The 24,227-nt window shown below is 44.6% G+C and overlaps 1 protein-coding gene across 1 annotated transcript in view; it reads right to left on the reverse strand.

The window, feature by feature from the left end:
• Window positions 1-298: 298 nt before the first annotated feature.
• IGF2 (insulin like growth factor 2) overlaps window positions 299-24,227 on the reverse strand; it is a 29,495-nt gene continuing 5,566 nt past the window's right edge. Inside the window, exons 2-4 of the mRNA XM_074954850.1 lie at window positions 15,834-15,996; window positions 3,446-3,612; window positions 299-1,496 (exon numbers count right to left, since the gene is read on the reverse strand). Coding sequence (XP_074810951.1) covers window positions 1,257-1,496; window positions 3,446-3,612; window positions 15,834-15,996 — 570 coding nt within the window. The 3' untranslated portion in view covers window positions 299-1,256. The remainder of the gene's footprint in view (window positions 1,497-3,445; window positions 3,613-15,833; window positions 15,997-24,227) is intronic.

A 24,227-nucleotide genomic window follows, 5' to 3' on the forward strand; every position in this document is an offset into this window, starting at 1 on the left:
GTTGTAACTCGGATACCTTAACAACGTCAGAATAGTTTATCTTTTTCAAAAAATTCCCTTTTGATCTAAACAAATGCGTATAGACGTATTTCTGCATGTGCGTGCATCTGTGTATGTGAGTGACAGCCAACTAGCTCATATGGTCATGACCAAGCTATATTTCAGAAGAGAAAAGAAACACATTTATCACACTTTTCCTAAAACGAAAAGCTACAATTTCAAGTTCAGTATTGAATATCTTGTCCTTCCCTCCCCTCCCCACCCCACCCCACCCCCTGCTATTTCTGGGTTTTCCCCCCTTCCAACTTACTTTAGCACCATAACACATTTTAAACATTACAATCCCTCTTCAGATACTACACAAAAATTGTCCCATAAAAATAGTGCTTTTTGCCAAAAAAAGTTATATATATTATATATATAAATCAACTAAATCCGTGGCAAATGTGCAATGCAGACGCCTCCTCTATTTAAAGTGAACATCAGTTCACTTCCTCTTTTTTATTTTCCCCCCTTTCCTTTACCTCTTTCTCACACTTCATCCGTGATTTTAAAAAGGTGCAAGTCGATTTGGAATCTTGTAATTAAGCACATACACACACAAATAAATTCAGATGGGTCTTCTTGGAATTTCTTCTCAGTTACTTTTTTTGTTTGTTTTTAAGTAAAGGTGCAAACAACAAAAAAAATTGCTCTTTACAAAAACAAGAAAAACACCAAACAAAAAAGTGGGGTGGGAATGAGAAAAAAATTTAACCCCTCCAAATAAATGTTGCCCCATTTTTTTCACTTTCTTGTCAAGAAAGACATGGAATGGACTCTTCTGTTTTTCAATTTCGTATTCTTTTTTCTTGCTCTTTCTTTTGCATTCTGCTGCTGGCACGTGGGATGTCATGCCCTGCCCAATATTAAAACAGTTCAAGTGCCAAACGGCCCCTTTTAAGTATGGGCTTGAAAATACTGGGTAGATAGGGGAACAAAACAAAACAGAAGTTTAAAAAAAAACACTTTAATGCTTAAAGGACAATGCCACAGAAATTATGTTGTTGCTGACAATGCTGTAATCCCATTCTCACTATGTCAGTTGTTTGGTTCTCTTTAAAATGGTGTTACAGTGCCCCTTTTTATTGCTTCTGGGTGGAAAGGCGATATCCCTCTCGCTTCGCAGCCAAGAGGGCTAAGGGCTAGGGAAGTTAGGCCTCAAAAGTCCCCCCCAGGAGATTTAAAAAAAAAAAATATAGAATCCATTTCACAGTTCATTTCCGGTTCCCTGATGTTTCTGAGGAAACTTGCACTACCAGGGGCTTCTGGCTGGGCAGGGAGATGAGGGGACGATGCACCTTGGTTTCATCAGATGCTTGCAACCCTTCGGCTTGCCACCGGTACCTGTGAGTGTTGAGGATGCTGGGAACTCCCCGTTGTAGGCGCTGTGGGCTCTTTTTCTGCCACACATCATATTTGGAGTACTTGGCATGCGAGGGTTTTTGAAAGCTATCCTGAAAGAGGTGAAAGGGGGTGGGGTGGTAAAGGAAAAACAAAATGAGGGTCACTCTGAATAGACCATTGGCTGAAAATCCCATGACACTGTGGGCTATTGTTGCCCCAGTGAAACCCAGCTAGGAAGACCTGCCCAATCTGAGGCTCTGAAAGCAAAAAGTCTGCATTAGGAGGGAAAGGGTGACATCTCACTCCTGGCTTTGAGATATTTAACAGCTCTTGTGCATTGGTGGGTATGAAGTTACCTGTGATGGGCACTCTCTCATTGCTTTTCTTCTCTTCCCTGACAGTGTGTTACTGCTTTTGGAGAAAGGGGGATTCATTTAAAGGATTTGCTGTACTAGCAGAAGTATTTATGAAGCCACTAAAGGCAATTATGGATGGCAATTCATTGTCTTCTAGATTTGCTTTCACTCGAGGGCTCTGCTCAGATGCAAAACCTAGTTTTTAGTTAGATATTTAGATATCTCTGCAATCCAATTTAGCCCAAATGTATTCATCTTCCTGACTGTATGTGGGGCCGATGTATTTGTCCACTAGGAAATGCTAGCAACTTTGTTCCCACAGCCCAGATGGTCCTTCTGCAAATATCAAGCAGGATGAGGGTTTTTTAAATGTTAATTTTTTCCCCACAAAAAATAGGCGGGTGTCTCTAAAATGAAGGATTTAGCCCTTGGTTCCATCTCCCTCAGACGTTGCCAGTTATTGCTGCTGTTGAGAGAAAGCATAGCACAGTGGATGGGATACTGGTTTGGTTCTATTGCTGACTTTTCTGTAACCTCAGACTAGTCACTTCAGTGCTCTGGGCCTCAGTTTCCCCAATGAGGATGACACTTGTCCTCTTTTATAAAGTGCTTTGAGATCTATATAAACTTTAAGTATTACTATTATTAACAGCAAGATTTTTTCTTTAGCTAAATGAGGATAGGAAAGACTAAATGAGACAGGAGGAAGCAAGTGGCCTCAATTTGTTTCTTGGTGTGATGGTTTTACTGAACCATAAAGGAGAATCAATCATCTCCCTAATCTTGCAATTTGCATTTACAGGGTCCAATTTGGAATTTTAATGAACATCCACAATTTCAAATGGAGTCATTTGGAGCTGAGGGTGCTCAGTCCCTCGGGCAAAATCAGGCCCTTGGTGCCTTGCATCAGCAGATCAGTGCTAGAGGTGAGTTAGTTCAATAAGGCTATGTCTTCACTAGACGCCGGACCGGTGGGTAGTGATCAATCTATCAGGGATCGATTTATCGCGTCTTGTCTAGATGCGATAAATCGACCTCCAAATCGACGCCTGTACTCCACCTTGGCAGGAGGAGTAAACGGAGTCGACGGGGGAGCCGCTGCGGTCGACTTGCTGCCGTGAGGACAGCCAGGTAAGTCGAACTAAGATACTTCGACTTCAGCTACGTGAATAGCGTAGCTGAAGTTGCATATCTTAGTTCGAATCACACCCCCAGTGTAGCCGAGGCCTTAGAACACACGAGCCAGCTAGAGAACTCTGGAGTCATATGCCCAGTCCCCCGCTTTCTCCACCGGATTACAATGCTTTCCTATTGCTCCAGTAGCCAGTACTACTTTTCGTGACTGAGCTACTTTCACTTTGTAGCGGCCAGCACAAGTTGTCTAGATGATCTGGTGGTCCTTTCTGTTCTTATTAAACTCATTTGAGTCCTCCCTTGCCTTTCAGTTTTAATCTTTATTTACCCTACTCTCTTTATTTACTTCATCTAGTCATCTGATCTCTCACTTTATTATATGTTTGTTTTGGACAGGTTATCTTACATTATTTCCCCACTGAAGATATTCACTCTATGTTCCATGAAGGTCTCTAGGTACTGTTGTTACTGCAGAAGCAGCAGATCTTAGAGATAAGAACTTTCCTCTCCCGTGGGATTTTTTTTTTTTTTTAAAGAGCGGCTGATTTCTGGATACAATCTTCACCTACCTTGCTTAGCGCTGGCAGGACCACAAGAGAAGAGGACGAGAGGTCCCGCTCAGACTTAACAGACTTTGCGCAGTATGTTTCCAAAAGAGCAAGGTCACAGCTCCGAAAACAGCACTCCTCCACTATGCCACGGTTGAATCTTCTGTTATTTCGTCCCACGGGTCTACCTGAAATGGCAGACCTAGCAGTTAGGTACCAGTGGTTTTGAATTAGATTGTCCTCTCTTCTTCCTAGGTTTGCACGGAACCTAGCACATTTTAGGTACTACTGCAATGTAAACAGCGCACAATTTTTGTACCCGTGTAGATATTTCAGTTAGGGGTGTCATTTTGTACTGATGTAGTTATACGTACAACTCCTAGCGTGGACACAGTTAGACTGGTATGAAAGTGCCTTATAACAGTAGATCTCATTCCCCTTCCCGTATTGGAACAGCAATTTAGGGATAAAGCCCCTTTAGACCCATATAACATTAGTACATTTTTCATCAGGGTTACACAGAACATTCTTCAGACTAACCTACCAACTCTGCAGAGACATACGCTCTCTCATGTTGCTGAAGTACAGTAAATATGTACTATGAAAGGAAGCCCCCGGAGACCTACCACTAGTTTAATTGCTTTTAAAACAAAACCAAAAAACACAACCGCTGTCCTATTTCATCGGACATCCCCATTTTCTGCCTTCTCCACACAGCCACATTTTAAGGACACCAGAACAAGTAAGGCACCAGAGTGAATCTGAGCTGCTATAGGGGACTTTGCTGACTCATAACATCTTTTTAAATGATTCCAGAAGCTGGGCTAGATCTATTTTCTTTTTTTTCTTTTCTGAAAACATTTCAGGCACGACCTTTAATCAGCGAGCCGTGAAGGTTAGAAGGATGGTTTTCTTCCTAGAAAAGTTCAGTGAAGGGAAAAAGACAAGCATTGTTGGGAGTTTATTTCTCTCATTAAAATGTTGGTGGCATGTGAACTCCCCGCATTTGGACTGTATTTAAAGGCACAGCCTTCTCCCCCGGCCCCATGCTTCGGACTGTGGCTCCCCATTTAATTCTAATTTCCAACCCCAGCCCTACCCTGATTGGGGTCAGCAGCAGTGGCCAGTTCCCTGTGACTGGCTGCAAGTTGCTGGAAATAAAAGGGTGCATTTTAGTGCCTTGTTATCTCTAGGGAAAGACCCCATGACTGCTGTGGGTGTGTCCATATGAGTTGCCTGGCCCATTGGTGAGTCTGTGCATGTATTCCAGTTGGTAATACCCACTAATCAGCAGGTAAACAGTAAAGGCAGCTGGGAGGGAGAGAGGCAGATGCCTCACTTACAGATACAGTGGATGTACTCTTCTCTGTGTGTGCTTAACTCCCATCAATGTCTATGGCGGGGGTGACCAAACCACGGCTCGTGAGCCACATGCAGCTCGTTTACAGTTAAAATGCGGCTCGTGGAGGAACTCATCCCCCCCTCCCATTCTTCATCTACCAGACTCGGGGGCGGGGGGCGGGCACAGGAGAAGCTCAGGGTTTCTGCTCTGTGGTGGGGCTAGCGGGGAGGGGGGTCTCTCAGGCAGGGCTTCCGCCCCACAGGGCATACCTGCTGGGGCTGGGGGCTTCAGCAGGAGTGGAGCTGGAGCCCCAAGCCCCGACAGGTGCTTCCTGTGGGGCTGAAGCCCCGAGACCCAGTAGCGTAGCTGGGGGAGGGGGGGGAGCGGGGCAACGGCCACTCCCCCACCGAGCACAAGTGGCACCTTTTTACATTTTTTGGTGCCTTTTTAAGTTTTACTCGCCCAGCGGGGCTCTGGGTCTTCAGCAGCGGGTCAGCCGGGTGGCGCCTTTTTTATCTCCGCTCCCCCTGTTTTCTCCACCTGGCTATGCCATTGCTGAGACCCCCTTCCCCACAGCACAGAAGACCCTAGCCCCACCACCCCACCACAGGGCTGAAGCCCCAAAGCCCCAGCAAGCATGCCCAGCCCTCGATTATCGTATGTGGCTCAGAAGATCAGTAAGTTTGGCCACCCCTGGTCGATGGGAAATGCAGGCCTATGCAGAGAGGGAGGGAATACCTATCTGAGTTCATATGAAGAAGGGATCCACAGCTGTCCAATCATTTATCTGCATAACTGATTGTCATAAATATAAAGGGAAGGGTAAATATCTTTAAGATCCCTCCTGGCCAGAGGAAAAACCCTTTCACCTGTAAAGGGTTAAGAAGCTAGGATAACCTCGCTGGCACCTGACCAAAATGACCAATGAGGAGATAAGGTACTTTGAAAGCTGGAGCGGGGGTGGGGGGGGGAGAAACAAAGGGTCTGGGTCTGTCTGTGTGATGCTTTTGCCGGGAACACAAAAGGAATGGAGTCTTAGAACTTAGTAAGTAATCTAGCTAGATATGCGTTAGATTCTGTTTTCTTTAAATGGCTGATAAAATAAGCTGTGCTGAATGGAATGTATATTCCTGTTTTTGTGTCTTTTTGTAACTTAAGGTTTTGCCTAGAGGGATTCTCTGTGTTTTGAATCTGATTACCCTGTAAGGCATTTACCATCCTGATTTTACAGAGGTGATTCTTTTACTTTTTTTCTTCAATTAAAAATCTTCTTTTAAGAACCTGATTGCTTTTTCATTGTTCTTAATATCCAAGGGTTTGGGTCTGTGTTCACCTATTCAAATTGGTGAGGATTTTTAATCAAGCCTTCCCCAGGAAAGGGGGTGTAGGGTTTGGGAAGGATTTTGGGGGGGGAAAGACGTTTCCAAGAGGGCTCTTTCCCGGTTATATATTTGTTAGACGCTTGGTGGTGGCAGCAATAAAGTCCAAGGGCAAAAGGTAAAATAGTTTGTACCTTGGGGAAGTTTTAACCTAAGCTGGTAAAAATAACCTTAGGGGGTTTTCATGCAGGTCCCCACATCTGTACCCTAGAGTTCAGAGTGGGGAAGGAACCTTGACACTGATCATACTCAGATGCAGGAGAGCTAACAAGACAAATGTCCCCTTTTCTATTACAGACACGGGACCCGTTCCTATAAGCAACTGAAATCTAGTAGAATCTAAGTATTGCACTGTCCCTGCTGTCTGAAAAACTAGGAACAGCTCGAATATTTAGCATATTTATGATTCCAGGAAAAGGAGAGGGAGTGTAAAGTGAAAATCAAGAAAAAGCAAAGTGACCCTTTTTGATAGTACTCCATTTACATTCACACTAGTGGAAGGTTGTGTCAGCATTTCTGTCCTAAGGTGCTGAAGTGCATAGGTTTGGGGAAGGGATTATGTTTTAAAGACTTAACATTTCTTTCAAAGAGAGAAGTTAGGTAAAGCACCTAACTGATAGCTAAGTGACTAGGAGCCTAAATTCCATTAGCTTTCACTGTAACTTAGAAGCTTAAGGATGGGATTCAAAAAGGTATTTGGGCACCTAACTCCTACTGATTTCAATGAGGACTTGGTGCCTAAATCTCTTGGCAGATTCCAGCCTAAGTCACTTTTGAAAATGGGACTTAGGCACTTTTGACAATTTTAACCAATATCTACTGCACACAGTTATGTGTGGGATTCTCAGAAATACACCTCATTGGCCTAACTCTGCTCCCATTGAAGTCAATGCAGTACCAAACACTCTTGAAATTCCCACCTTTAGTTTGGCAGGTGAGTAGTCCAATATGGCCTTGTGTTTTTGCTTTTGCTATTTCCACCTTCCATTCTTCAATCCTTTTCCCCAAACTCAACATTCCTTTCCCACCGAAAAGGAAACAAACAAAAACACTTGAAAACCCTGAGAAGTTGCTGTGTAACCGTCTGCCTGCTGTTTTCCTTGCTCACTTTGCTGCCAACTATTTTCCTATGATAGGACACATTTCCAATTACATAATTGTATGATGGCCGGGGATTTGAATCTCACCAGAAGCCAATACAACCTTTCATGAAAGATTTAGTGCTTTTAAAAACAAACAAACAAGGATATTCAGTACCAGAAACTACTTCTAGATAATGACCCAAAGGCAACAGAAGCCAGGAAATGTCTAGTAAAGGGTGATAACACTGCTGGACTAGGTTGGGGTGAGTGTTAGTTCCCTAATGTGATTTATTCATGGACTGAAGGGTGAATTTCCTGGCTTTTGGCCCATTTGTGGCCTCTTGCCTTAACGTCACTGAAACATGGAAGGAGGTTAGGTTGCTGTATTACCGCACTACTATAGGGAATCTATTCTTTGGCAGAGGTGATGGAAGAGGGATCAGCAGCCATTCACTCCCAGATTAGTGCAAGAGTTAAATGTTTACCTTTCCCCTTGTGTTCTCTGTTTAACTAATGACTGTATTTTCACAAGGAGACCTGCTTCCTTTCCTGCTCCATAAATCAATCATTCCGTTAAAGCCCTATGCTTACTGGGCATGCTCCTCTGAAATCAACCCCCCCGTACTGCTGATATGTACCAGGTTACCCAGAATCCCTAGCACTTTTATTATCACTTAAAAACAGGACCCTTCCTCGATCAGCCCACACCCGACTTGGGAAGCCCCTCTGGGAAGGGGGTTGGTTTGAAGCAGGCTACAGAACGAGCAGAGTTAGCAGTAACATTAGCGCACATGAACGCTGCTGGGGCAGTGCAAGTGCATTTCATAGCAAAGTATTATGCATCGTCTCTGGCCAATGTTTTCGGAGGTGATGAGCACCTGCATCTCCCTGTGACTTCAGTGTGAGCTATGGAGCATCTGTGGGAAAATCAGGCCAGTGCTACTTAGATGCCTAATTTTCTGCAACCGTGTTTTTGAATACTTTTTGGCCCTTGTGATTGCAGCAAGAAAAAGCGATTGCGCTCAGTCACCTAGCGACTGGGCTTCCGGGTGACCGCAGGCAAATCACGTCCCCTTGCCGTGCCTCAGTTTCCCCACCTGTAAAATGAAGCTAAAATTGCCCTCCTTTGTAAAGCACTTTGAGAGCTACTGATGAAAAGCGAGCTAGGTAATATTATTATAGTTATGTAGGTTCTACTATCACTACTACTTACACCGAAGAGCAAATATCTGCAGCGTAACTGCAGGCCTCAGCTTTGTCATGCATGTAAGTAGCAAACAGGATTTTTGATAGCACTTCTTCCCTCTCCCTTAGTATGATGTGAAACAAGTGCTACTGCAGGAGGCACATGGGTGTATGCACATGCATATCCTAGGTGACCTAGCAAGGAGCTGGAGGAAGAAGATCCAGTCCTGCCCATGTCACCTACATTCAGATCTTCCAAATCAAAGTGAGTGTGGCAGGCGTGGCTGGGCAGATGTCAGGTGGCCACCTTTCTGCTTTTCATAGGAGTGCGACATAGCAACAAGTGACACTGGGTCATGCTGCCGGTCTGGGAGCCCATTGCTGGAGAGCCGGTATCTGGAGAAAGCAGACTGACCAGAATATTACCTAATGTTCGGAGCTTGTTTTTAGAGCTCACAGAGGAGGTGAGGTGCTGGCTGATCTGTTCCTTTAATTCAAACAGCCCCAGGACGCCAGCCACAAAGTGTGGACAGGTTTGCTAGACTGGTAATCCCTGAATTTCTCTGGCTCCCCCCTCCTCCTTCCCCCCCCCCCCGCCATCGGCTTCTCAATCAAAACTGCTACTAGCGCTGACATTTGAGCGCACGTACGGGTATGTCTCACATGCAGTCTCCCTCATGCATACAGACACCTGTCAGGGATGCTCTAGAGAACACTTAGTCCTGCCGTGAGTGCAGGGGACTGGACCAGATGACTCTCGAGGTCCCTCCCAGTTCTACGAGTCTATGTGCATAGCGGTATGTGTGTGGGGTGGGGTGGGATGCACCACATGCATGTCTGTGCACGGGGTGGGGGAAACGCATGTACTTGTTCATGGCTGCATGGGGAGGAAGCAGCGTGTACGCGCTGCGTGTGTGCGTGCCACACACAGGAGAAATTTTAGGATTCTCCGGTCTCCCCGGCTTCTCCAATCAGTCAAGCACCAAGCCAAATGGAATGAGGCTTTGGGTGTAAACAATCCCCTCTCCCCTGTCAGAGGAATGTAGAGACTAACAAGAAAGCCTTTGTCAGATGGCTGGGCAGCCACAGCCATTGTCTCAGTCCCCCTCCCCCCGACCCAGCAGCAACTGCCTCCCCCCCACCCCTTCTTTTTCCGTGTTATTGTGAGGAATGGCAGAGAGAAAGAATGTGCCCTGTCAGCATAAGTGGCTGTTGGAAAGAGCTAAATTCTTATCAGCTGTTGGAAAGGAGGAAACAGGAGCTGTTGTTTACAGAGAAGTCAGACACCCCCCCTTTCCCCCCTCCTCCACTGCCCCTATTCCAACAACTCCAGATCCAGGTCTTCCTTTCTATCCACCCCTCTCCCTGGTTCTGGTTTTTTTTGCTCATAGCAGGAGTCCCTTGCTCCTGCTGAGGCCCTAACCCTGGTGTCAGACTCTTGGCCCTGCACCCCTCATTCTAATGCCTCTGAGCCTAAATCACCATCATCCTGCTCATTGTGCAGTCACTCACACTGGTGCAAAAAGCTTCCTGGTCAGAACGATAGCCTTCAGTGCTGCCTTTGCATCACTGTGTTGGACTGTAGAAGGGTCTGAGTAGCAGCAAGTCGGAGCCTTTCTCAGAAACATTCACACAGAGTTTGGTGTTTTGACATCCAACTCATTTTAGAGAGCTGGTTTTCTGCCACTCTCTCCTCTCATCAGCCTCAGAGGAAAATCTTCACAAGTGCCTTGCTCAAATACAAGAACAGTCCAAAAGTCCTGCAAGATCACTTAACCTCTAGGGCCGGATCCTCAGCTGGTATAAATTGGCAAACGCTCCACTGATCTACACCAGCGGAGGACCTGGCTACAAAAGGGAGAGGTTTAGACTACGTTGTGAGAGGGTCATAGGAGTTTTCATTGCAAAATGTTTTCAGCGTCTCTCCCCATATTTCCTCCTGAAATGATTTGATGGAGGGAAAAATCACATATTTGGTACCAGCTGAAGGAGGATGTGCATTCTTCGCACGTCTCAGAACTGTTGTTTCCCCACTTTTCTCCGCTACCGCAAAACACCTTTGCATCCTCTCTCACTAAATACAGAAATGGAGAGGAGCTGAAGCAAAATCTCAGATCAAAATATTCCTCCAACCCTTATCCCCTGGTGCACAAGATCTAGATTTAAATATTACGGTTTTAGCTCGTTTCCATGCAGAACAGAGAGAAACAACATCTCCACTGGCCCACCCCCTTAAACCAGTGGTTTTCAACCTTTTTTCATTTGCGGACCCCTAGAAAATTTCAAACGGAGGTGCAGGCCCCTTGGAAATTTTAGACATAGTTGGCAGAGTCCTCAGACCACAGGTTGAAAACCACTGGCTTAAACCAAAGAAAACCCCCCACACCCTTTAGATATAAGGCCTGGAGTTAGGAGTGCGCCCAGAAGAACGGTTGCCTTTGGACTATTCCTGCAGGTCTCATTCATGTGTGAATTCCATTTAAACATCAGTGGGCTTTCTCACAGAGTTTTCTTCAGGAGTAAGGGCTACAGGATTGGGACCCTGGGGAGCGGCAAGTACATTCTCTCCATTTCCGTTTATCGCTGTTGGGCGACGGTAGCATCCGGGCCCCGTTGTGCTGGGTGCTACACAGACAATGCCAATCCCTGTCCCACAGAGCTTACAAGAGAAACCATACCAGACAAAGCAAAAAAGTATTTTTAAAAGTGCAAAACTTTTTTATGGTTTATATAAAAAGAGATAATTTCTCTCATCTATCCCGTCCCCTCAGTTGAGCAACGCCAGCACCAGTACTGACTCAGAGTGTCATCCTTGTGTACTAACAACCCAGCAGAAATGGTCCTCTGGTAATTAACTAGGCACCACCATTAAAGTTAGTTTCAACACCGATAATCTCCATGATCGTTTGTATTTCTTTTAGAGCTGCGGTTCTTGGGAGTCATGATGAATATTTATTATTTGTAATGCGATGGTAGCTAGGAGCCCCCAGGCATGGACCAAGACCCATTGTGCTAGGCACTGTGCAAATACACAACAAAGAGATGAACCCTGCCCCAAAGACCTTGCAATCTAAGTAATCTCCCCTTTCATGTCATTCATAAATTTCTTGATCTTGTGCAGAAGAGCTTGAAAATGTGAGTCCTAAAGACTCCGAATCCAGAGGGCATATAAAAAAGAACCCAATGCATATTTTTAAGATAATCTCATTATTTATGAACACCTGAGGTTGGCAATTCTGATTCTCCCAAGTGAATTTAATTTTTAGTCCCCTACACTGTGTACTTCCGGTGTACTTCCCTGCTTCACCAGATAAATACATTGACCCAGCTCTCCATTGCTTTGCACCTTGTATTGTCAATGACACCGGTCTAAAGTGGGTATCAAGTGTTGCCATTCTGATCTGATGGGATCTTGCATCCACCAGGCCCTGGTGCAAATGGCAACACCACAGTGCAGAGCAATGGAGAATCAAGCCCAGGATGCTTGAGAGGTGCTCAGACACTACAGCAACCAGGGCTAATGGAGGCACCTAAATGCAACAGTGCTGTGCCTCCCAGCGATGCCTGCCTAGTGCTTTAGTTTTAATTGACTTTTTAAAATTATTTCCTTTCATACTGAGGTATAGCAGTGGGTTTCTATGAAAATCCCAGTGCTGGAAGAGAAGCGATGCATGAAATAAGTCAAGACATTTTAATGTTTAGATCTTTCTCTGATAGATGCAGGAGGAGCTCAGCAGTGCGTGCGGGGCCAGATTATCCAACAGGTTCACCTCCCCTGTATGCATGCAAATGCTGTGCTTAATTTGTGCCAGGGCTTGCCAGAGCTCAGCCCCAGCACCTCTAGGCTTGGCAGTTTGTAGCCCCGGCGCTACTGGGCTTGCCGCATCAGTTATGGAAGTAAAAAAAATTGCTTGAACCCCGGCACCTAATTGCTTGAGCCCCGGCACCTCTTTCACTACAAATTAAGCACTGTTTAAATGGCATGCTGAGCAGCCAGCGTTCTCAATGAGAGCTGCCCGGTGCTAAGCAGTTATGAAAAATCTGGCCCCAGTTTTGAAAAGTAAAGCCAGAATTTTCCGAATACTCAGTTCAGCACAATGAGCAGGAGATAAACTAAAGAGAAAGTTCCTTAGATCATTAGGGTGCATTCTAATTCAGATACCACTGAGGGCTTTTTCAGAGCTAATAAGCATGTTTCTATGCTATGCTCCTCTGTGCCCAGTGTCTCAGTATAGTGACATGTTCCCATGACTTGCAAGGTGTAATTTGATTTACATTGCAGGTCCTATGAAGCACCCCTTGTTAGGTGGTAAAGGATTAACATGGGCTTGGGCTGGTTTTATTTCCTCTCCCTGGGCACAGGGACCCTTCAGAAAAATCAAGAGAAGAAAAGAGTATTTTCCACTTGGCATGACGCTGCTTATCTGCCTTCAAAAGTGTTTTTATTTTGGACTGGAAGAAAGGGTTACTTGAGGTGAAAGGAGGTCCGTATGTCAGCAAAACAAAAGCCCCATTCCCTTTCCTCCTCAGAGAGGGGGAGGGGAGAAAGACGCACAAAAGGAGAGAGACAGACACTCAACTATATATAGACAGAGAGGAAGAGGTGTTAGACCCAGACAGAGCTATCCTCTTCACAATTGGCTAGTAAAGCAAGTCTCTGGTCCTATAGTCTCAGCAGAATTTTGGCATGTGGTCTGTTGACAGAAGGAAACGTGGAAGGCAGAAGATGAGAACAGAAAGAGTAAGCTAGAACTGCAAACTCTTGCAGCTAAGCTAACCAACAGAAAGGAAGTGCTCCAAACCAGCTTCCAGAACTGTAGCCCCTGAAGCACTTGCTAGTGGTCAGCAGAAAAGTAGCTGGTGACAGTTTATGATCAGCTGCTCAATCACACCAGTGCAGCTAAAAATTCTTAGTAGCATTCTTAATATTACACTGCTGTGCCACTGGGACGGCCAATCGAGGGACAGTGCACCACACTGTGTCCAGTTCTGGGTATTGTGTCCAGTTCTGGGCACCACATTTCAGGAAAGATGTGGACAAATTGGAGGAAGTCCAGAGAACAGCAACAAAAATGATTAAAGGTCTAGAAAACATGACCTATGAGGGAAGATTGAAAAAATTGGGTTTGTTTAGTCTGGAAAAGAAAAGACTAAGAGGGGACATGATAATTTTCAAGTACATAAAAGGTGGTTACAAGGAGGAGGGAGAAGAATTGTTCTTCTTAACGTCTTGAGGATAGGACAAGAAGCAATGGGCTTAAATTGCAAAAAGGGAGGTTTAGGTTGGACATTAGGAAAAACTACCTGTCAGGGTGGTTAAACACTGGAATAAATTGCCTAGGGAGGTTGTGGAATCTCCATCAGTGGAGATTTTTAAGAGCAGGTTAGAACAAACACCTGTCAGGGATGGTCTCTAGAGAATACTTAGCCCTGCCTTGAGTGCAGGGGACTGGAGTAGACGACCTCTCAAGGTCCCTTCCAGTTCTATGACACTATGATTCTATACCACCATGAATTGTAGGTGATGGGTCCAGGAGACAATCTCAATGTGGTTTGCACTATGAAAGTTTTGGAACCTCCTTCTGCTCCTGTGAGATGAGGCAAAACAACAGAACTGATGCGACATCAGTTGAGCTGAACCAAACCTCAAAGTTCAGATCAAAACACTTTGGGGGTGGAAATTCAAAGCTGAGATTTGGGTTCTTTTCTAAATGTAGCCATTCCCCTTCCCCCTGAAAACTGAGATCTAGATATCAATAAATCCTATACAGTTGGTTACCAATTGAGATTGAGAATTGCCACTAATTAGCCTAAATCAGATAGGCGGTAAGGGAGGGGAGAATTTATAACAGGGAGTGCATTTGCTATCTACCTTTACCTCTCCTGGCCATCTTCCTACAAATTATAGTTGTCTTTCAGTGTTACTCCTGTAATTAGATTAAAGCAGTTCAGTCAGCAAGCGAATAGCAAGATGGAAGTATTCTTTAATTGGGGGAGGGAGAAATAGTGTCCTTTGATTGAAATACCTCAACAAGACTCTTGCGACAAATTCAGGGTGCAGCTCTACTGAAACCAGTGGAGCTGCATCCTCACTGCAGAAATGAATGTGCCCAACGTAAGGCTGAAGGGATGAAGTGTGACCCTGTCTCCATGAGGAAAATGGCCTGGTGCTAACCACAGTATGTTCATCCTTCCTCTGTTTCCCTCCTATACCTCACAGTTGTTGAATCTTTTAGCTGCTAGTATAAACAGGACAAAACAATGTGATATTGTGACAGAAAGCGTGATGTGATTGGGTCTCTACCATACTTCCAGTAACTCCGCCGAAGACATTTTTGCCCTGTATGCCAGCAGCTAACCAACTTTTTTTTGACACCAGTGATAGAGCAACAGGTTGGGAAAGGACCGTTAACTACTATTTTCAGCAGTGGGTCATTATCCATGCTTGGGGCCTTTGAAATTCACTGGGAGTGGCTTGAAACAGACAAATGCAGACAACCAGAGCTGCACAGATAAAAAAGGAAAAAATGAGCATTTCCTCTGAAATCAATGTATATTGTTATTGGCAGCTTTTGTCCATAAGCCTCAGGTAAAACTGTAAGCAGAATGCCTAATTGGATGTGTGTGTCCGGGTGTCTGTACAAGCTTTCACACGTGCAGAACACAGATTGGACATGCAGGGCACAGACTGAGCATGCAGTAATAAGAAAATGGCTTGGGAAAATCGTTATGGCAATTGCATTCTTGCACCGGTGTGATCAACTTCCCAGCAATCTCCCTGCTCCACCTCGGATATGGGAGTTTTCTGCCCAGCGAATACTCCTAGCATAACGGACAGCTTCCTTTTGACACTTCTGGCACGGCCACATGCATGAAAAACAAGGGCTTCCGCCAGTATGGTGGAATCTTCATCACACTTGGGGCCTGATTCCCCTGTCTTGCTCCTTGGGTAGTCACTTATATCGGTGCAAAATGGGAGTAAGGTGACACGAAAGAGGGCATAGATTCTTTACTCTCTTGCACATATCTTATCAAAACTGCTAGTGTATTTCCCATAGCCTTCACTTTGTGGGTGGTGCATTGAGCCAGGGTAAGTTATGTTAGATCTAATGCTGGGCACATGGGGGTGTTGATTCCAGAACATGCACTATGGCACCTTCAGTCAGAGAGATCTTTAGAACGAGCTTTGTCTCCCTGGAAATGAGCTGAATCCTAGTAGTGTGAGCTGCCCATCAGGGACGTGGGACCAGGGCTCTTAGAAGTCACCTGTTCATCCATAGGGATGAAGAAGCATGTGTGATTGTGTCTGCGCTAATGTGTCTTTGGAGGAGAACATTTCCTGCTGCATGCCCCTCCGGCTTCCCTGATGCTCAAGTAGCCAGTCAATTCAACACAAAAAAAAAAATGCCAGAGCTACTTACTGAAGTAGAAGCCCCTGTCCCCACAGACAAACTGCAGTGTGTCTACTAGTTCCCCACCACAGAGCGTTTCAGCAGTGCCATATGCCGACGTGGAGTCCACCGTGTATGCCAGGAAGGTGAGCGCGAGCAGCAGTATCCGCCTAGAAGCACACATCCTCTGCACCTGAGAGACACAAATTCAAAATGTTAACTATGGTGCAGAACCCCACTTGAATGTTCTCTAGGCACCAAGCACAACATGCGTGTATGCATAGGAGGGTTTGTGACTGTTTGTGTAAGGAGAAGCACGTGCTCTTTAGCTTATTTGCGAAGCATTCGGACTCTTCTGACAGTGGTTAAAAACATGCAATTGCCAGACAACATTCATCTTGCCACTTGCATACAGCTGGCTCCCACAAAGTAACACCTCCTCTCAGTCACCCAGAGAAGATTCTGCCTCTGAGAGAAGTTCCCAGTTTTGTCACGGCCAAGGACGCACGGTTGCCTTAGTTGCTGCCATCAGATGTATCTTCTCCTTTTTGCTCAGTCAATCTCAGGGGCCGAGCTTTGAATACAATCTTTGGGAGACTAAAGGTGGGGTTACAAAGAGATCCCTTAGAACTGTCATTCTCTTCCTTATGGAAACACAACATTATTCTTTCAGACACCAAAAGTTAGGGCTAAGGCATCATAGGTAGGGCTGTTTTCTATAGCAATAATTTAAACTGTGATTCTGTGGGACTGTTATGTACTATCATTTCTCTATTCAACTCCAGCCATGAACCTCAGTACTGACGTGCTTCATCCCCTTCTATTCCAGCCCCAGGCCTCTGAGCATTGACTGCCAAATGTGTGTCTGGGAAGGGGGAGTGGGGAAGTTGGTTGTGGTGGTGGTCATGCAGGCCAAAAGTCTAGGATTAAACCACCAACTTATCTTACTTTATTTGTGGCCTAAATCAAGATTTGAACCCAGATCTCCAGAAGGTTTAAAGGCCAATGCCTAATGCCCTCCATCGCAAAATCTGTACCTCAGGTTCCCCTCCCTAGCATGCTAGGGCCTGATTTTGATTCCTCTTGGGTGTGTATGTAACTCCATGAAGTGCTATCACACACCCTTGGGTGGCCTCAGGCGAGCCCCTTTACCTCAGCGTACCACTTTCAGCCTCTTTAAAATGGAGTTAATACCACCTCTCAGGAGCGAAGAGGCTAAAACCATGCATGACTGGAGACAGGGATACCTCAGTGATGAGCCCCTCCAGAGAAAACCCTGAAATAAAGCAGCATAGTGAATGTGGCTGCTGAAATCCAGTCAGAACTGCAGAGGGAGAGAATGGCAAGATGGCAAGTAGAATAAGGCAATTTTGAGGTCCACAGTTAGTGAGAAAAAAAATGCTGTATTATCTATGTACTTATGTGGCTCTCATCACCACAGCATCTGAACAACTCTTAATTATTAATGGATTTTATCCAACTTCATGGTTTGATCCCTGTTTTACAGATGGGGAAGAGAGGCATAGGGTAGATAAAGGAGACTTGCCCAGGGTCACAGAGGAAGTCTGTGACTGAGCCAAGAATTGAATTCAAGTCTCCTTTCCAAACCAATAGCCTATCCACAAAGCCATCCTTCCTACCAACTTTCATAGTAGAGTACAGCTCAACCCACCAGTGATAGAAATAATCTGACTTTACCATGGTTACTAGTCCCTTTAGATCATGAAAAATAAAAGGCCACATGGGCCAAGCATGGCGGGGAAATATGAAGGGGAGCCAAGGACTCCTCCAGTAAGTGTCATCTTTTTCCTGTTACAATTTTAATGTTTGATTTCTTTTTAGAGATGGACCTGAACCAGAGCCTCTGCTCAGAACACCCCTGACCTAGTTCTGTAATTCAGGCCTCATATCCATGCCCAACACAAGATTTCACTAGCTTGTATGAAGACATGTTCTGAAGAAGCAGCAAAGAAAAAGATGCACATCATATCCTCACTTGCTGGTCCAAACAGGAGGCATAAACTGATACGATCTGCCACTGTCCCTTGTAGTCCTGCCTTGTGTTCCCACAAGCCAGTACATTGGGTACTTGTTAGTCTTCCTAACCTGGCAACACTCCTAAAATCCTCCTATTGGAAGATGCTGCAGTTCAGGCCAGATATACAGGCTGGCATGTAAAATTAAAAAGGTTGTTGAGGAGTTTTTAAACTAAGGGCTGGGGGACAACTGACAGGTGCGGAGCAGCACAACGTTCGGACAGACACATCTCTTAAGGGAGGATTTATTAAAGGGGATACTCTATATCCTAGTAAGGAGGAGAGGATAGAAGTTGATAAAGTACAGGTAGGAACTGAAGAGAAACAGTCAATCAAAAGAGTTCTATTCAGTTACATCATAGGAAGGCAGACAACTAAATATTGACAAATTTTATAAGTACTTGTATACAAATGCAAGAAGTCTAAATACTAAGACAGGGTGAGCTTGAGTGCCTGGTATTAAATGAGGATATTGATAATAGGCATCACAGAAACATGGTGGAACAACGATAATCAATACGACAGAGTAATACCAGGGTACAAAATATACAGGACTGACCCAGTACATTGCACTGTTGGGGGAGTGGCACTATATGTGAAAGAAAGCATGGAGTTGAATATAGTAAAAATCTTAAATGAATCAAACTGTACCATAGAATCTCTCTGGATAGAAATTCCATGCTTGAGTAATAAGTGTATAGCAATAGGAATATACTGCCAACCACCTGACCATGATGGTGACAGTAATTGTGAATGGTCAGGGAGATTAGAGAGGCTACAAAAACAGAAAACCCAATAATAATGGGGGATTTCTACTATCCCCATATTGACTGGGAACATGTCACCTCAGGTGCGATCCAGAGATAAAATTTCTAGACACTATTAATGACTGCTTCTTGGAGCAGCTAGTCCTGGAACTTACAAGGCAAGGCAATTCTTGGTTTAATCCTAAATAGCACATAGGATCTGGTCTAAGAGGTGAATACAATTGAATTGCTTGGTAATAGCACATAATTTAATTAAAGTTAACTTCCTTGTAAAGGGGAAATACCAAAGAAACCCACCACAGTAGCATTTAACTTCAAAATAGGGGAACTACACAGAAATGAGAAGGCCAGTTAAACAGAAATTAAAAGGAACAATCACAAGAATGAAATTAGTTGCAAGCTGCATGGATTTAAACCCCCACCCACCCACACCTCCATAATAGAGGCTCCAACTATATGTATGCCACAAATATATTTTAAAAAGTAAGCGGACCAAAAAATTTCCACCATGGCTAAACAGAGTAAAAGAGGCTTTTAAAAATTAGAAGTCAAATCTTACTGAGAAAAACAGAAAAGTGCATAAGCTCTAGCAAGCCTTCACATAACACAAGTACCAGGGGCCACCCAATGTAATTAGTAGGCAGCAGGTTTAAAACAAATATAAGGAAGTCCTTCTTCATACAACACACAGTCAACCTGTGGAACTCATTGCCAGGGGGTGTTGCGAAGGCCAAAAGTATGACTGGGTTCAATAAAGAATTAGATAAGTTCAGGGAGGATAGGTCCATCAATGGCTAATAGTGAGGGTCAGGGATGCAACCCCCTGCTCTGGGTGTCCCTAAACCTCCGGCTGCCAGAAGCTAGGATTGGACAACAGAGGATGGATCACTCAATAATTGCCCTGTTCTGTTCATTTCCCCTGAAGCATCTGGGGCTGGTCATTGTCAGAGACAGGATACTGAGCTAGATGGACCATTGGTCTAACCTAGTATGGCTGTTCTTATGTTCTGATGACATTTAGAGTCTGACCCTGCACTACTGAGGTCAGTGGGGACTTCAATGGGATCAAGCTCTTAGTCACTTACTGAGGTTTTGGCTTGCACTGCACCTCCATTGAGAAACACGAGGAATATCACTGAGCCATGATTTCATTTTCATACACCCTTCCAAGCTAGAGTGTTTCCTATGAAAAGGCTTTAACCTGATTTAATGGCCTGGGCTGGGAGTCGTGACCAATGCTCCCTGGCATTACCTCGGTACTTCCTGTGCACTTCAGTCATATTCCAGATGTAGCAACTTCATGGTTGTGATCTCTAATTAGCACAATTATCCCATTTTTATGAGGCTTCTGATTGCTTAATGTCCCCTGGGGCTTAAGCTAAGCTTGCAGCTCATCACTTGGGTAGCAGGTGGTGTATAGGCAGTGTCATTGCACAAGCAGCTGATATAGGGCTTAAGGACAACCAAATCGTCCCCCCCTTCCAATTAACCTCCTGCTCACATGAGCACCATGGTTAACCAAGAAACCTGTCATCAGTTCCCCCTTCCCACCCCCATCCCTATCCCACCACAGTCAGTTCCTCAGAAGGGGATTGCTTAATTTTATGTTTGACCAATCTGGGCAAAAAAACAACCCTCCGCAGAAGGACTAAGATATCGGGCTTTGTCTGTCTCTGGATCTTGAAAGAACCCTGATAAAATCCTCTCCCAGACCACAAGCCTGTATACTTTTATCTGCAACATTAGCTAGGGTCACACTTTAAGAACATCTGTCAGGCAAGCAAGTGACCCCCCTGCTGCGAGCCAGCACTGTGGGTCTGCTCTGAAAGCTGCCATGCACAGAGAGCCTGCCTGTTTCACAACCCAGAAATAAGTCATGTCCAAAACACAAGGGGTAGCTGCTCTGGAACAAAGGTCACTTCGTCTGATCCACCCCTCTCCAAGCAAGCTAGTATCCAGCTACATATTTCCATCCCCATCCTAACCACACAAGGGAACTGATGGGATATTCTGAAGGGAGTAGTGCTAGACCCATCGGTTCCTCTCTGGTACCTCTAGTCTAAACTCATTACAAGTCCCCTGCCCTGGCAGTGACACCCTCCACCCCAGACAGGTGTCTTGACAGAGAACAGGGAAGAGAGCTCCTTTTCTACCCACCTGTGTGCACTAGCAGAGAAAACAGAGCAGCAAGTAGCCACAGACCCCCGTGGACTAAACACCTTAGGCCAAATGCTTCCATGGAGTTACGCCAGCGATGCATTAGGCCCCAGGTGACCTGTATTCGGCTCTTCCCCTCCTTCCCAGAGCCTTCACCTTAACCAAAGAAGCAGCTGTGGACTAGTCCCAAGCAGAGCTACCCACAGCTGGTTTTTCCCTTAGTCTCCCCATCCCTACCATGTACCATGAGAGAATAAACACATACCGGGAGGGAGAGTTTTTGTCAGCAGTGCAACCTGATACACTCCAGTTCTGTGGGAAAAAACTTCAGTTCCTTTGGAAAATGCCAGCACCTCCAGACTTAAATTACCATTTAAGCTGGGCCCCCAGCCCTTCTCCCCATACAGAGTAAACGCGTGCCATCAGTTTACTCTCCACCCTAAAAATGACCCACTGACTCAGGTACAGAGCCCCTGTTAAATGCCCTGTATTAAAGGCTGTGAGGACAGAGATGGTACTGATGCTGTAATCTAACCCAATACTGATATGGTCATGTGTGATCCAATGAACTGCCTAGTCTATAACCCCTCCTCTTACTCTGAATGCTGGCTCTTTCCAGACAGACAGGTCTCAGGGTGATTTTTACCTTGCGTGTATTTTTTTCCCCTCCCTTCCACAGAACAATGTAATGAGAAACCAGACAGGCAAGCAAGCAAGCAAAAAGCGTATTTACTACCTAGTGCTGCACTTTCTCCCTGGTTAAAGCAGCTGCAACTCCACACAGTCCCATAGACCTTTATTTATCTATTTGCCATGTTTATTCTCTGGAATACCCAGCAGGCTTGACTGCATGACAAGTTCTGTATGGGCCTTCTGACCTCTGTGACATTGTCACTTGCAGAGAGTGCGTGGAGGTCATTCAATCTGCTCTCTTTCCTCTCCAGTTACATCCCACCCCAATCTGGAAGGGGAGAGGTGTTTCGAGGTCACTTCCACAAGTGTACAAAGCCTATTTTTTTCTGGTTACAAAATCACTTTGCAGGAGGAAGCCTCCTAAATTCCAGTTGGGATACGCTGCCTATTGTTGTCGGAGAGATCTAGGTTCAGTTCCTAGCTCTGCCACAACCTTGCTGCATAACCTTGGGCGAGTCTCTTAATCTGCCCTTGCCTTAGTTCCCCACTGGTAAAATAGGGATGATACTGCCTTTCTTCCACCCTTTGGCTGTCTTATCTATTTTGACTGTACGCTTTTCAGGGCTGGTACAGTCTCTTACTGTGTGTATAGGATCTAGCACAATGAGGTCTTAGGCACTAATATAATACAAATAAATTAGGGTTGAAAATGGCTGGCAATATTCAACCTACTCAGGAAGTTTTTCTGGCTAAGATGTAAGGTGCACAGCACCATGGCGGGGGGTGGGGGTCTTCACTAGGAAAAAAAAAATCAACCCGTTGCACTCTTGTGAAATCAGGTTGGCTCAGCTGTGTGTATAATGCTGTTTCTTCTTGCCTGCACGGACACAAAGTCAAACAGTCCTTAGCAGGGTTAAATTATCCAATAACGTCATTATAATGATTTTCTCTACACACAGACAAGTAAAACTCCACCAGGTTTAGAAAGCTTGTTGGGCCACAAGCATGTTTTATATGAGTTTAAACATAGTTATTTTTTTGTAGCGTAGTGTCCCTAGAGTGGCTAGTTTTACTGTAACATTTGTCTTTGGCTCCTTGCTCTCTCCTCAGCTCATTGTAATTTCTCTGCTCATTCAGCGACACCGGCTCCTGCACAATGTTTCCACACTGTTCAGCAGAGGAGCTGTTCCTCTACTTGTGTGCATCAGCGTACAGGGCCCCAAATGAAATTGCCGGTGAGGGGGGGAGAGAGAGAGAGAGAGAGACTGAATATCCCTCTCCCCTCCAGAGAAAGTCGTCCCTCTAGGTCAGGGTCTACTGGAGAAGCAGCGTGGGGAGAAGCCCCTGTACTGAACCCACACAAAAGCTGCCTCTTCCAGGCCCACTGCAAGTGGGAGAATGCAAGTTATTTCTCTCAGTTACCCAGGCTGATTGGTCCCTCACCAGTCAAGTAAGTCAAACTTAGGATTCCCTTAGATGATAAAAGGCTTCTACCATCTGCTTCCCCAGCACTGTTAGTGAACAAGCGAGGAGCTGAAACAAGACAAGAGCATGAATCCTATTCACCTGCAGCATACCATCTGCCCCACACTGACTCAGGTATAGGGTGACCAAATAGCAAGTGTGAAAAATCAGCACAGTGGTGGGGGGTAATAGACACCTATATAAGAAAAAGCCCCAAATATTGGGACTGTCCCTATAAAATCGGGACATCTGGTCACCCTACTCAGGTGTGTCTATTTACCCTCCACCACATTTCAGAGTGGCTATCTAAAAAGGCTTGTCTGTTTCAGGGATTTTTGCACTGATATAAGCTACACTCATGCAAAGCCCCAGCGCAGATGCATTTGCACTGGGGCAAAGTGGGGCTGAAACTGGGGCAAGTTTATATAGTAATCTCTTCAGAGAAAGAGGCTGTTTTCACAATGGCTTGCACAGTGGGGCCCTGATCCCTAATTTGGGGCCTCTAAGTGCCACTAAAGTTGTCCCGGTGAAGCTCATCCATACAGGGTTTTCATCTCTATTATAGCTACATTGGTACAGCTATACCAATACAAAAAAATAATAATAATTAGGGCTGTCAATTAATCGCAGTTAACTCAAGTGATTAACTCAAAACAAATTACCTTGATTAAAAAAGTTATTTGTGATTAATCACAGTTTTAATTTCACTGTTAAACAATTCCAATTTCAATTTATTATAAATATTTTTGAATGTTTTTCTACATTTTTAAATATATTGATTTCAATTACTACACAATGTGAAGTGCACAGTGCTTACTGTTATTATTTTGATTGCAAATATTTTCACTGTAATAAAGATAAAGAAATAGTATTTTTCAATTCACCTCATACAAGTACTGTAGTGCGATCTCCTTATCGTGAAAGTGCAATACACAAATGTATATTTGTTACATAACTGCATTCAAAAATAAAACAAGGTAAAACTTTAGAGCCTACAAGTCCACTCAGTCCTACTTCTTGTTCAGTCAATCGCTAAGACAAGTTTGTTTATATCTACAGGGTCCTACCTGTAATTCCCCACCCTGTAATGCACTTTCATGATAACGAGATCGCACTACAGTACTTGCATGAGGCGAACTGAAAAATACTATTTCTTTGGTTTATCTTTTTTACAGTGCAAATATCTGTAATCAGAAATAATAACTAAGTAAGCACTGTGTCCTTTGTGTTGTGTAGTAATTGAAACCAATTTATTTGAAAATATAGAAAACATCCAAAACTATTTAAATAAATGGTATTCTACTATTGTTTAACAGTGCAATTAAACCTGTGATTAATCGCAATTAATTGTTTTAATCATTTGACAG

This window comes from Natator depressus, chromosome 6 (genome assembly GCF_965152275.1).
Source record: "Natator depressus isolate rNatDep1 chromosome 6, rNatDep2.hap1, whole genome shotgun sequence".
In the NCBI taxonomy this organism is placed as follows: domain Eukaryota; kingdom Metazoa; phylum Chordata; order Testudines; family Cheloniidae; genus Natator; species Natator depressus.